At 33.9% G+C, this 13617-nt stretch overlaps 1 protein-coding gene across 2 annotated transcripts; it reads left to right on the top strand.

The window, feature by feature from the left end:
• LOC125658757 (serine/arginine-rich splicing factor 10-like) lies at positions 1–7302 on the top strand. Of its 2 annotated transcripts, XR_008798593.1 has the most exons (12): positions 1–159; positions 750–866; positions 2203–2306; positions 2665–2791; positions 2885–2923; positions 3134–3163; positions 4173–4205; positions 4914–4946; positions 5065–5094; positions 6205–6267; positions 6351–7022; positions 7057–7302. XR_008798593.1 is itself a non-coding variant. In XM_056149378.1 (11 exons), exons 1-11 carry the CDS (start codon positions 95–97, stop codon positions 6469–6471), a joined length of 762 nt encoding a protein of 253 aa, XP_056005353.1. In that variant the 5' UTR covers positions 1–94; the 3' UTR covers positions 6472–7302. The 2 variants fall into 2 exon arrangements, 1 of the variants encoding a protein (XP_056005353.1); XM_056149378.1 differs by having other exon boundaries at positions 6351–7302.
• The last annotated feature ends 6315 nt before the right edge of the window (positions 7303–13617 follow it).

Raw genomic sequence — 13617 nt, 5'->3', positions numbered from 1 at the left:
CCAATTAATACATTATCGCCAAGCCTCGCTTTCATATTTTTAAGCCAGAAACGAGGTAGTTACGTAGAAGTGGAGAGAAATAAGTCAAATTGTAATGTCGCGTTACTCTAGGCCCCCGAACTCTTCTCTGTATGTTAGAAATGTTCCGTCAACGGAAAGGTTTGTTGTACAATCAATTATTATTTTTTGTGCATAAATAACTTGTCGTTTTCAATATAAACAAGATGGCTGTTCCACAAATGCTATTTTGGCGGACATGCTTGTTTTCAAGTGCATAGTGATAAAGTTCATCAATTAAGGTATTCCATTCATGTGTAATGAAAGATATTTAGAATGTTATTGACAAGTGGATTAAGTAAAGTAATATAAACCAGCGTCAATATTTACACTGATATTTTTTTCGTGAGTTGTCTGCCCATGGGGAAATTTTAGGGTTTTATTTTGCGGTGTTCGTAACATACACCTTTAAATTGTACTTTCAACATATTTAAAATGTTTTTATGTAGTTTCACAGAATGATTCTGTAATTTATTCTGATATCTGCGTTTGTTTCATTCCTTGTGGGTTTTTTTTTTTATATTAGAAGAATCTTCCATATTTTTTCTCTCTGTTAACCCTCATACTTCTTTGAATTTAAGAATATAGTGGTTCTATGCAACTTTAAGAGAGAAAATGAAACTTGCTTACTACTGATACTTCTCAGCATTAGAATTTGACATTGCATTTGATTTTTGAATAATTGATAATAGGGCTGAAGAAATGGCAGAAGAATTGCGAGCATTGTTTGGTAAATATGGACCTTTAACAGATGTCTATGTTCCAGTAGACTATTACACACGAGATCCAAGAGGTTTTGCATATGTACAATATCCTTTAAAACTTGCTATTGGTAAACTTTTGGTGCATACCATTGATCTTAATTTTTTGTTTTTCTTTATCAGAATGTACAGTTGGTTGATGACGGTGTTGCGTTTCAAATAAAAGTAGGACAGTTTTGACAAGGGTCTCTTGTAACAGAAAAAGGCAAAGATCTTGTCAAGCTAACGCCTCTCAAATGTACAGATACAGTGTGCATGACATTAACAGACACAGTGGTGTCCACTCAAGACTTGGCACTGCTACTCAAGTCAAGACAAAGACAAGATACAGCCCCATCTACTCGCTTATACATTCCAGCTGATTTAAAACGAGGTTTACAGAAAATTTCGTAATCTTATCTAGTGTAAACCTACAAAGTTCCAAATCTTAAAATCTGTATTCAGGATCTAGTTGCACAGTATCATGAATTAGCAAATTGCTGAACAGTTGGTTAAGTTAATAGTGTTTGTGCAACTATTTCTTGTGTATGAATTGTAAAAACAGTTTGATGAACGCTTTTTAAGTATTTATAGAGCAAGCTAAATCCTTATTGATAATTGTTTTCATGTTTGACTGTTGAATAATGAATATGTATTAATACTAGTTAACCTGACTGATCAAGACAAAGAATGCAAGACAAGGCAAGTCACAGTCTTCATTTCAAGTCACAAGTCAGGGCCTAACAGATCTCTGAAGGAAAGATAATAAAGTAGCACAGAAAGCAAGTCACAGAATTCAAGTTAAAGAAAGCAAAGCACTCAAAGAACAGTCACAGAAATCAAGTTCAAGAAGGCAAGCCCAAGAATTCACAGAGAGCAAGTCATGGAAACTCAAGTTAAAGTCAAAGAATGACAAGTGAAGGGATGTCAGTTTACTCCGAGGGTCTTCGTATATGATCAAGGCAATACTACATGTAATACTAACAAAGACTACACGTTCACAACAATTCAAGGTGAAATCATCACATAATTAAAGTATCCAACCTACAAATGTATAGTTATGGACAATTAATGTTCATTGACGTGAAAACATTCCAAATGCTTGCTTTCAAATTATCAGTAAAGGAAATTTTACTTTTGTTATATTACTTGAGTTGTTATTTCAGAAACATTGTTTCTGTGTGTAGTTGAAAATGGGATTATGTGATTCCTTCCGAAGCAATGCATTTGTAGTAATATAGGATAGGGAGATTTAAGGTGTTGGGAAGAAAAAAAAACTTTGATTATAGATTTGTCACTTACGGTAAGGTGTCTACAGTAACATGAACTTGGTATTGTTTTTTGTTTGAAACTACTTGATGAGTTTCTGGTCATTATGCTGCTGAGAATCCTTAACAAGGCTTAAGTTTGAAGATTCCAGGGATGCAGATGATGCTCTATACCATCTAGATAGAACCAGGTTTTTTGGTATGGAACTGGAAGTTGAATTTGCCAGAGGTGATCGAAAAAGTAAGTTTTTATGTGGTTTTTATTTTATTTTTTTATCTTTATTTTCAAAAATAAATATGTTTAGCACAATTTCAAAATGTCATATTTCTACATTTCTATGCTGTTTAGAAAGAATAATTAGCTATGTAGAATCTTTGCGTCTTTTCAAAAATTTTCAAGAGATTCAGGGAATATGTGAGGAGCATGTTGCCAATGAAGTATTCCCAAGTGTTACAGAACCAAGTATCAGGAATACTGTAATAATATATAACCCGGGCAGGGGTTATGTGGTGAATAAGGAATAATGAGAGCTCTGGTCAACACATGTTTGTATTTGGAGAGAAACAGAAAACATAGCAAATGTTAAAATTTATTTCAGCACCAAACCAAATGAGATCAAAGGATCGTGGAGGAAGAAGAAGTTCACCTTACAGAGACAGTTATTATGGTGGGGATCATGACAGAAGACGTGGCGGTAGAAGACGATCCAGAAGCAGAAGTCCGAAGTAAGTCAAGTGGACGTCGATACATAAATGTGGAGTAGACGGGAGAATTTGTTTGATAATTGAAAAGCTAACACAGATGATTTTATTTCACAGATATAGGTCAAGGTCAAGAAGTCCAAAGAAAAATCGAAGGTGAGAGAATACACGAAATAATGTTATGACTGGTTATATTTGTAGAAAAAAAATGTTTGTATTGGTTGATTTATTTACAACTGATACATCAATAATCCATTTTTGATGCGACTTTAGAATAACTGTTGATTATATGAAGTTACTTTGTTAAGTATTTTGTGTGGTTTACATGCAGAGAGGATAACTAATAAGTTTTGTCACAATTTGTAGGAGGAGTAGATCAAGAACTCCAGAGAAGAGGTAAACTTTGCTACATTCTTTACATTGAGAGGTCATAGTAGATGAAATTTTTCTTGAAACTTTCAAGCTTTTGGAATTCTGGAATATGTCTTTATGTGGATCATTGATTTTTCATTCTTAGGATTAATGATATAAAAATTTGTCATGTTATTCTGTCGATATACAGCCTAGATAAACTTCAGTACTAATTTGAAAATATTGAAATTCACACTATCTATAGAGGCTGTCATGATGTGGAACTCTTTTGTATTGAAGACCACAAAAATCAATAATTATGATGTCACACCGCCTGTTCCGGTTTTGATCAGATTGTACGATCATCAAAGATGTGCATGTGGTAGATTTTACAATATAAAATCGGTTGATGCCTTCCTGTCAATTACACTAATGCAAATGGGAGATGTGGGGGGAAAAAAAATTCAAAATTCCTGACCCAGCCAAGTCATCTGAAAAGAAAAGACTGTAAACTGTAGATCCATCAAGTGCGTAATGACAAGTTGAGGTTCGAGACATTTGTATGAAGAAACTTGTACCGTCTGCCTGGTCTGCGACTCAACTCAACATCTTTACTTAATTTCTTCTTGCGAAAGAACGGTCTCAAATCTATATGGCTTCAAAATTAATTGTTCGTGACTTGTCATGTTTACAGTGCTACTGATGAAATAAACCGAAACCGATGGTGTGACATCTTAAATTAAATTCAATAACCACTCTCTTAGTGGTGGGTAATTTAGAATATCTGATAGATTAATATTGATTTAATCGTTAAGCAAGGACTTTTTATGTTAAAGACTGTTATTTACGATATCAGCAAGTAATACTTTATTCTTAAAGCAACAATGTGGTTAGGGTTGCCTTTCCCTTTTAAAGACTTATTGAAGGTAAATATTCTGAGCTGACAGCAATGTAAGTTGTAGTATAACACTAGTAGATATATGATATGGAAAGGAAGCATATCTTTTACCATATATATATTGATGTGCTGTATTTAGTGATTTATTTATTGTAGGAGAAGTAGGTCCAGAAGTCCCTACCAGAGGAGGTATCTTTATTCTACTCACCATGTTGCTTTCACTTGCTTTTGTGTTGATTCCAGATACCTTTGTGTTACTTTTTACTTGCCTTTTGTTAATTTCATCTTTCTTTATCTTACTTCTACTTGCCTATTGTTAATTCTTGTCTTTTGTGTTGCTTTCCCTTGCCTAATCAGGGTTGTCACTAACATAAGAATCTTATGTCCTGAATGACTTTCGGACAATGTGATTACATTGTATAAATAAATTCCATTACTTGATATGTTGAAATTCAAAGAAGAATTCAAATGTTGTTTCCATTTGTTTAATAATTATGTTATCTATTTTGAGGAGAAAAAACCCACTTAAATGACAATTCCGATTATTAATCGATTACATGTGTCCAATTATTATCGATAATCGATTATGGTTTTTGGTTCGATTGGCCATTACTATTCAGTGGTTTATTACTGACTTGCAGAATCGTAGAGAGTATGTCTGTTTGATTCAGTCTTCAGACTTCTATAATATAGGATTGTCCTGACCATCTATAGTAATTCAGTAATAAACCATTTAACTATTATTTTGAATATAGAGCAGTCTATTGTACCATGGATGATGTGAATGAATTTCATTGAAAATATGACATGTAAATTTGTGTGAAATAACCTGTCATTATTATTATCTGATGTTATATCCTGTCTGTGTGTTATAAACTGATCCATATTATTTCATAGGAGGAGTCGTTCTAGGAGTCCATACGAAAGAAGGTAAATTAAAATATCTCTAGCAAATCTTCTGTGTGTATCTTTTAACTGTCCAAAGTCAGAATTATTCCCCTTGTAAGAAGTAAAGGCTAAGTTTCATGCAATATCTAATAATTTGTAGGAGATCAAGGTCAAGAAGCAGAGAAAGAAGGTAGATATTTTAGAATTCGAACAATTTCATAAGGGCTGTTCCAGAAATGATCAAATGGGGGGGTCGGGCGGCAAATGATATTTTTTTGTGTGGGTGGTCGTATTTTTTCATATTTTATTTGGTCCGTGGTTGGACTGTTAAAATAATATTTATTGTGGGTAGTTTCTATTGTTTTATTTTGTGCCACGTGGGTGTTGAGTTTTCAGAATATTTTTATTGTCGCTCTTGTCGTGTTGGTTACAAAACGTTGGAGGGAAAATTGAAAACGTGCTTTCGAAATCGGAAGTAACATAGAACTATTCGAGTTGTCGCTCTTTGCAGTGCATAACTTTCCATTACGGCACTCTTCAAATTAGAGGCGTGTTTAGTAGGGTCCCTTTGGACGTGATGGCGGCGAACTCTGTTCTGTAGATTATTACAGTTTACAGTGCATCGATTTTGGGAATATTTTGAAACCAATAGGTATTCCATTTTCTAATAAAAATAGGCAAACCTTAGTTGATGTATACGAGGGTACCGATGCGTTATATTTATCAGTCAGTGTGATGGTGATATAGAGGCCTCTGGGCGCGGGCTCCATTAGAAGACGAACGATTCGTGGAAAAACATATCCATACCCATTTCATGATAATAGCATCGTTTGGACTCCCAATCTTTCCAACATTCCCACCATAGATGCCTTTGATTGTTGATGTGACATCGTTTCTTCAGAACAACTGTGATACAATGTCGCACAGGCATTACCGCGTCATTGACTAGAATGTTTGTCCCGAAAACCTCGCGAGATTTGTACCGTTTTCATTTTTAAAAATATTTTTGTGGTGGGTCTGGTTAGTTTTTTTTTTAATTAGATGGGTCATTGTAAAATGAGTTTATCAATTTCATGGGTCATGGGGTACTTTTTTATTTTTTTTTTATGGGTGCTTGGTATATACAAAAGGTGCCTCCCGACCCCCCGACCCCCCCCCCCCCCCCCCCCCCCCCCCCCCCCCCCATGTATTTATTTCTGGAATAGCCCTAACTAAAATTCACATAGAAACATGTTCCCATTTTTATCATAAAATGTTTGGGGAAAAAATAATTGAGAAATGTAAAATTATGCTTTTACAGGAGATCAGCCTCACGGTCAAGATCGAGGTCATATGACAGAAGAAGGAGTGGTTCTCCAAGGAGGTAGGCATTGTGACTTCTTTGAAAGCAGTGTGAATGTTATAATTGTGTTTAAAGTGAGTTGAAAACATGTCATCTTTGAACAGGTCAAGGTCATACAGTCGGTCTGCGTCAAGGTCACCAGGCCATGGAAAGGAAGATTCGCCAGCAAGAAATGGTCACAGTCGTAGCAGAAGTCGAAGTCCGCCGCCAAATGCTGATCATTAAGAACTTTGTGACTTCTCTCCATTTTAAAAAACTTTGAAAAAGAACACACTTGAACAGTTGAAAAGACAACAACGTTGTGTTTAGTTTACTGGTGAACAAATTTATTCTGAGACATTTTATCATGCATGTTTTTTCGTGTGCTATGTTTTATCACCTGTATTGCAATTCATTGTGGAAATGATGAAAGTGATCAACATTTTTATTTCTGTATTCATTGATTTTGTTGAGTACAAATTTTCCAGAGCAAATGAGCACATTTATGACAATTGTCCAAACTTTAAAGTATAGTGTAGAATTTTCAGTTTGTAGACATTAATAAACTTTGATGTAAAATAAATTTGATAAAAAAAAAAAATTATTTTTTTATTATGATTGTTATAGGAGTCCAAAAGCCAGGAATTGTTTTATGCATGGAATACTTTTCTTTGCAGACATTATACATTTGGACTCAAAATGTAGAAGATGAGGAATAGTTATGATTTTGATAAGGAATAATGAAATAAAAGCTAATTGCACTCTGTACACTTGACTTCATCATCATCATCAGCAAGGTTTTGTTAGTTTGGTTGGTTTGTAGGAAAGAAGGATGGTAGGAATTTGATGCAGGTGATGCTCTGAATTGGCTTTTTAGAGAGTATGACATTGTAAAAATGCTTGAAATGTTTTAAAACGCTTTTTTTTTTTTTAGTTTTGCTAAAATTGAATCCTTAAAATATGTTGAATTCAAGGGGAAATGCTAAAAATGTCCTAATTTTTCATGTCAATTTCTTTTTTTACCTTACTACTCTTGCAGTTTTGAAAATATATCTATAATAAATGTGTATAGACATAGTTTGGAGATCTTATTCAGATGATGCGGTGAAAGGGTCCATGTATTGGTTGTGACTGACAAAGATGTTACTATTGATGTTATAGCCAATAACGGCTTGGGCAATGAACCCTGGAAGATGCACTTACAATATTTTTAGGTCCCCTAAATCACTTGGGTGACCTTTTGCCATTAGTCTGCGTGTGCCATGTGTCGTCCATTACATATGCGTGAAAGAGGGTTAACTTGTCTGCATCGTCATGTCTGTGTACATGAAAATGTGGAAGATTACGAACATTGATCAATATCGTATTTCCTAAAAAGAATGCAAAATTCAGAGTAGAGCAAACAGACACCAGAGGTTGGATCAGGTGCACAGGAGGAGTAAGCATCCCCTAGCTACAGGTCGCGCTCACCGTGAACCCTATGTCTTGATCAGGTAAACGATACATGTGTATCGATCTCGGAATGCAGACGATTGATTTACATATTGAATTACAAATATTCTTCAGTCGTTTATAAATTCCTTTTGCAACTTTCATAACTTTTCTGATTATAAATTTGAATTATCAGTTTTCGACGTCATTTTTGCATTGGCAAAATGCAAATGAGATGTGTATCAATTTTCTCATAATTGAATGTTGTGTATGAAGGTAAAGTGTAGAATAATTACCGTGGCATTCCTTTGATCTTTGCAATGATAATCTGGAAGTTTGACATGAGAGAAGAAATGTAGCATATATCTTGTATGTAATAAGTTTCTGAAATTCCCATCCAGTATTTTTTTCTCTGTGCTTAACCTTGTTACAAATGAATCTTATCAACAGATACATCATAAATCTTTATAATCAAAGTACAGTCTTGAAAATTTGATAAAATATGTGCAAGAAATGTAGCTTAAACACAAGTACCTCGGAACTTCTGATGACCTTGACCAATCTTGTGAAACCTTGAAATACTGTTTAATACGGAGGTCTGGAGATGACACTCGCGGGAATATGCATGCTAGTTACGCCCCCTGTGACGGAAGTACTAACTATTGTACGCTCCCTGTGACGTAAGTACTAACTATTGTACATGTATTTTGCTTAGCCCGATGTGGGAACAAGATTGTATAAAGAATTCTACCACGGTTCTAGCCAAGATCAAATTAATGCCGCGGTCTTTATTCTACGATATACCTTCATACGTAATAACTGTTTATGAGAAAAACGATAAACATCTCGCTTGCTAATGCAACAAATAAGTCGATGACTGATAATTCAATTTTATAATCATAAAAAGCAATGAATATATGTTGGAAAACCAATTCATAAATGACTGAAGAACATTAATTTTGTTATTCAGTATAAGCCTATAAATCAGTCGCCTGCATTCCAAGAGCGATACACATGTAAACATGGCGAAGCACAATCAAGTTTTTCTTGATGCATTCAAAGAAATTGATATAATCTGTTAACATTAAACTAAATGCTTAAAATATTGTTTTCAAAATAGATTTAGAATACCCCTACCATCTCACCTTTTTCGTTAGCAAAACGTATCGGAAACTGTTATGACGTCACAGTGACCTAATTCGTAGCTATATAGGTAAAAGATCGGGTGAACATATCTCTGAGCCGTAGTAAATAGAATCAAGTTCTTGTTTTCGTGTATGTTGCAGGACAACGTCCTTGGTCTCGAAATGTTTGAAATATAAAAGCCTCGGCTTTTTAATTTCAAAACAACATTTCTAGATCTCGGAGATTATCCTGCAACATACACGAAAACGCAATCTTTATTTCTTAATATTATATCAACAATAGACAAGTTTCAATTTTGGTAATGGTTCAAGGCAAAGAAAGATAACTCTTTTTTGGTTATGAGATGATGACTGTTTAAAAATACCTGACTTATTCCTGGCCTGGCCTTTGGTGTCATAGTGCTAAAATTGACAAAATACCTGCTCTTATCTGTCAATTTTTAAATTCCCAAAACAATGAATATTTTTATATTTAATTTAATATATTTATGTAAATAAGGAAGCTTTCATGCAAGGTCCAGTGCATGGGTCTTAGCATGAATTTAGTTTACCTGAGCTGAAAGCTCAAGTGAGCTATTCCGATCACCTTAAAAATTGTGTGTCGTCTGTCTGTTCGTCCGTCTGTCTGTCCGTAAACTATTCACATTTTCTTCTCCAGAACCACTGGGTCAATTTCAGCCAAACTTGGTACAAATCATCCATGGGTAAACGGGATTCAAGTTTGTTCAAATGAAGGGTCAAACCCTTTCAAGGGGGAGCTAATCACGAAAATGCAAAAATAGGGTGGAGTCACTTAAAAATCTTCTCAACAACCACTGGGCCAGGAAAGTACAAATTTACATAAAAGCTTTCTGATAATAGTTATTCGAATTTGTTAACATTATGGTCCCGGGGGATAGGGTGGGGCCACAATAGAGGATCAAAGTATTACATGTAAATAATTATATAGGTAAATCTTCTCAAGAAACAATGAGCCAGAAAAGTTTACATTTACAGTACATGAAAGTTTATTGACATAGTGCAGATTCAAGTTTGAAAACAATCATGGCCCTGGGGGTAGGTTGAGGCCACAATAGGGATCGATGTTTTACATGCAAATATATAGGGAAAATCTTAGATATGGGCCAAGGTGACTCAGGTGAACGATGTGGCCCATGTGCCTCTTGTTTAAACTCCACATTGTTTCCTTATCATATTTTCTTGGAAGGGAGCATGACCCTTCATTTGAGCAAAATTGAATCCCCTTTTTCTGATGTTACCATATGACAAGTCCATAGGTTCTTGAGAAGAAGCTGAAAATGTGAAAAGTTTACAGACATCCGTCAAACCGTGAAAAAATACTCACATGATCAGGCGAACTAAAATACGAAACTTATACCATTTGAATGTCTTAAAGATATATAGAAAGTGCTGTGAATGGATTTCTGATGTATTTTAGGAAGGGTGATTGTTTTTGACAGAAATGGTGAAATTTAAGGGACGGTCTGGGTACAATTGTAGGAGAAGATCAATGTTTATAATCGATTGAGGTAATATGACTTGGAATGTTAAACATTAATATCCGTTGGCCATATGGGTGTTTAAAAAATGAAAGAGCCTATATTTTTGTTAAACCTTCGCTGGAGTAAGGCAAGACTTTGGATCGCATACCTGATCAAGCGCAAGAACGGATTTCCATATAAGATCTTTAGGTCACCTGAGTCACTCAGGTGATCTATTGTTATTGGTCTGCGTCTTTCGACGTCCGTTAAAAATTGGATATTCTTAACTTCTTGATAACTACCCATCCAATTCTTTTCAAATTTAGTTTGAAGATTCTTTGGGACAAGGGGGCATAAATTGTAACTTTCAGGACTCCTGCAACCCCGGGATCTCATAGACAAGGCAAAAACTTTTTCTTTCTTTTTTTTAATTAAAAATTATTCTTCTCTACAACCGCACATATGCAAGGAAAACTATATGCATGGTCATGTAGAACGGGAAGGCCCCTGTAGCTACCAAAATTGTAGATTTCATGATTCTCTGGGAGGAGGTTCTGATTCCAAGACAAGGTCAAACTTGGCATATTGTGTTTATGTTTGAAATATTTAAATAACATACCTCTTCTTTAATGCTGTTGTTTCGAAATTGAAATTGAATACTAGTAGATATTTAGAGAGAAGATATTAGTCCTTTAACAAAATTGTAAATTTCATGATCCTAAGGGTAAGGGTTTTGGTACCAGGGTGGGGCCAAACTGTATGACACGCCATACCTATATTTATTCCTCTATAAAGATATCTTATATAATTATGATATATCTTCTACTTGTATTTTTAATAAGATATCTAATAAATTTTATAAGGTATATCATATACTTTACAGTTCATAAGATATTTCAAAGAATATATATAAGATATTTTAAAAACTATATACATATGTAAGATATCTCATAAACGTCATAAGGTGTTTTGTATGTTAACAATATATTTTATAAAGTTTATGAGATATCTTATAGAAATAGAAGATATCTTATAGATTTATTTTTATAAGATATCATATAGAACATATAAGATATGTGTTACAAGATAACTCGTAAACTTTATAAGATATCTTATATTTACAAGATATCTACTGTTTTATAAGATATTTTTTTTAAAATAAATTCATATGATACTTTATAGAGTTTATAAGATATCTTATAAAAATTCATTTATAAGGTATCTTATAGAATATATATTAAATATTTATAAAGTTTATGAGATATCTTATAAAGCTTATGTAAAACTTATACGGTACCAATTTTGATGCACCAGATGCGCATTTAGACAAATAATGTCTCTTCAGTGATGCTCAACCGAAATGTTTGAAATCCGAAATAACAATGAAGTTTTAGAGCTAGTATAGGGGAAAACAGTGTGCCAAAAAAGTGGAGTTAAATTCGTCTAAGGATAAGTGCTATGCGTGAGGGAGATAATCCTTAATTTTGAAATGAATTTCTAAATTTTATAACAACAATTGAATATACATCCGTATTTTCAAGCTAGTAACGAAGTGCTTAGCTTATGTGTTTTAAAAGATATCTTATAATATACATGTATATGAGATATCTTATAAAGTTTCTTTTATAAGATATCTTATAAAATTTATACGATATTTTATGAAATTTAAAAGATATCTTATGAAGTTTATAAGATATCTTATATAATAAAACGTTGATAAGATATCTTATAATGTTTTTAATTGATTGATTTTTTACGCCGTTTTGGCAATATTTCAGTCATTTTACGGCGGTTATGTTTATGAGATATCTTATGATGTTTACAATGTTTATATGATATATCTTATAAAGTTTATGAGACATCTTATAATGTTTATATACGTTAAGTTAAGGAGGTACTCTACATCGTCATGATGGCTGACTTCCTTTGAAAACATGAAGGAAAATGTAGTTATCAGCAATATTTGTCTATTCATTTGAAAATCATTGCCTAGCTGAGTAGCTCAGTAAGTTAGCACGTCGATTACTGAACTGTAGAGCGCAGGTTCGAGTCCAGCAGGGCTTTCAAATTTTTTTTTTTAGATTGCTTTCAGAGTTTCTACTAAAACTGCATTTTTTTTACTAAACGAAGTAAATTTTAAAGTTTGAAAATCAATTTCATATCCTCAATGTACATATCTTCCAATTATCATCCATATCAAATTTCTCTGGTGTAGCATACATCCTTAATGAGATATCTTATAAAGACAACATTTAACTGTTATCTGTTATATGATATCTTATACATTTTATAAGTTATCTCATAAACTTTAGAAGATATCTTATAACTTTTATAAGATATCTTATAAAATGTATGATATACCTTTAAAGAGGAATAAATGTAAAAACCGCCTGCCGTAAAACTGGCCATAGTGGTTAAATGACTATCATTTGCAAGACTTCTTTAATTTTGCCGATATTACATAAAAATTAAATGCATATTTAGGAAAACCAGTAAAGGGATGTACCAAATTGTGGATTTTGTAATCTCAGGGTTCTGTCCAAGATAGTCCTATGGTGTTAATATTAAATTATGTAAATTCTTTCATCAGTATGGGCACTTAAAAGGGGATTGGTGTTTTAAGAACACATCTTGTTTTAAATACTGTTGCTGAACATTAGAATTTAGCTTAGATATTCAGAACAGGAATTTTTTTCTAGATTTCATAGCCCTTGGGAGTAATACTCTGGTGACTGATAAGGCCTGCGATCCTCTTATATCTGATTGCATGCTTGTACTTGAATATGAAGCGGTCCGACCGGCTCGTTTGCCTGTAACCAGATAGCTCATCAGTTGGCAAAATATCGGACAGAATTTCAGGCATTTGAATCCGGGTGTGGATCACATTATATTTTCTCTTTAGCCGTTAAGGCGCCGTTCCCTGCTTCCGAGCGGCCTGACGGGCTCTAGATAGCTCAGTCGGTAGAATGCCTGAAATGATATTCAGCGGTCCGTGGTTCGAATCCTTTTGACTTTTCATGTTGAGATGAAACGAGAGACATTCTCCGAGACATATTCATTGTATTTGTGATTTGACGTCTAAATCCCCTTTTCATTGCATAAAGTATCGGCCGCCGTGATTTCTATATCTGCTATAAGACCATTTTATCGATGGATGTCTTTGATTTTTGGATGACAGCAAGAAGAAATTTAGCTCAATCATTTACGCTATTCCAATTCATCAACAACGTCTGCAGCATAGCTTAAAATTATGAGATGAATATGGTCTATCGGCATAATGGGACCTGCCCCACTTCTATCGATCCCTTTCAAAGCCATGTAAATACATTAAACCG

This window comes from Ostrea edulis, chromosome 9 (assembly GCF_947568905.1).
Source record: "Ostrea edulis chromosome 9, xbOstEdul1.1, whole genome shotgun sequence".
Classification (NCBI taxonomy): domain Eukaryota; kingdom Metazoa; phylum Mollusca; class Bivalvia; order Ostreida; family Ostreidae; genus Ostrea; species Ostrea edulis.
This window is presented reverse-complemented; position numbering and strand designations above follow the sequence as displayed.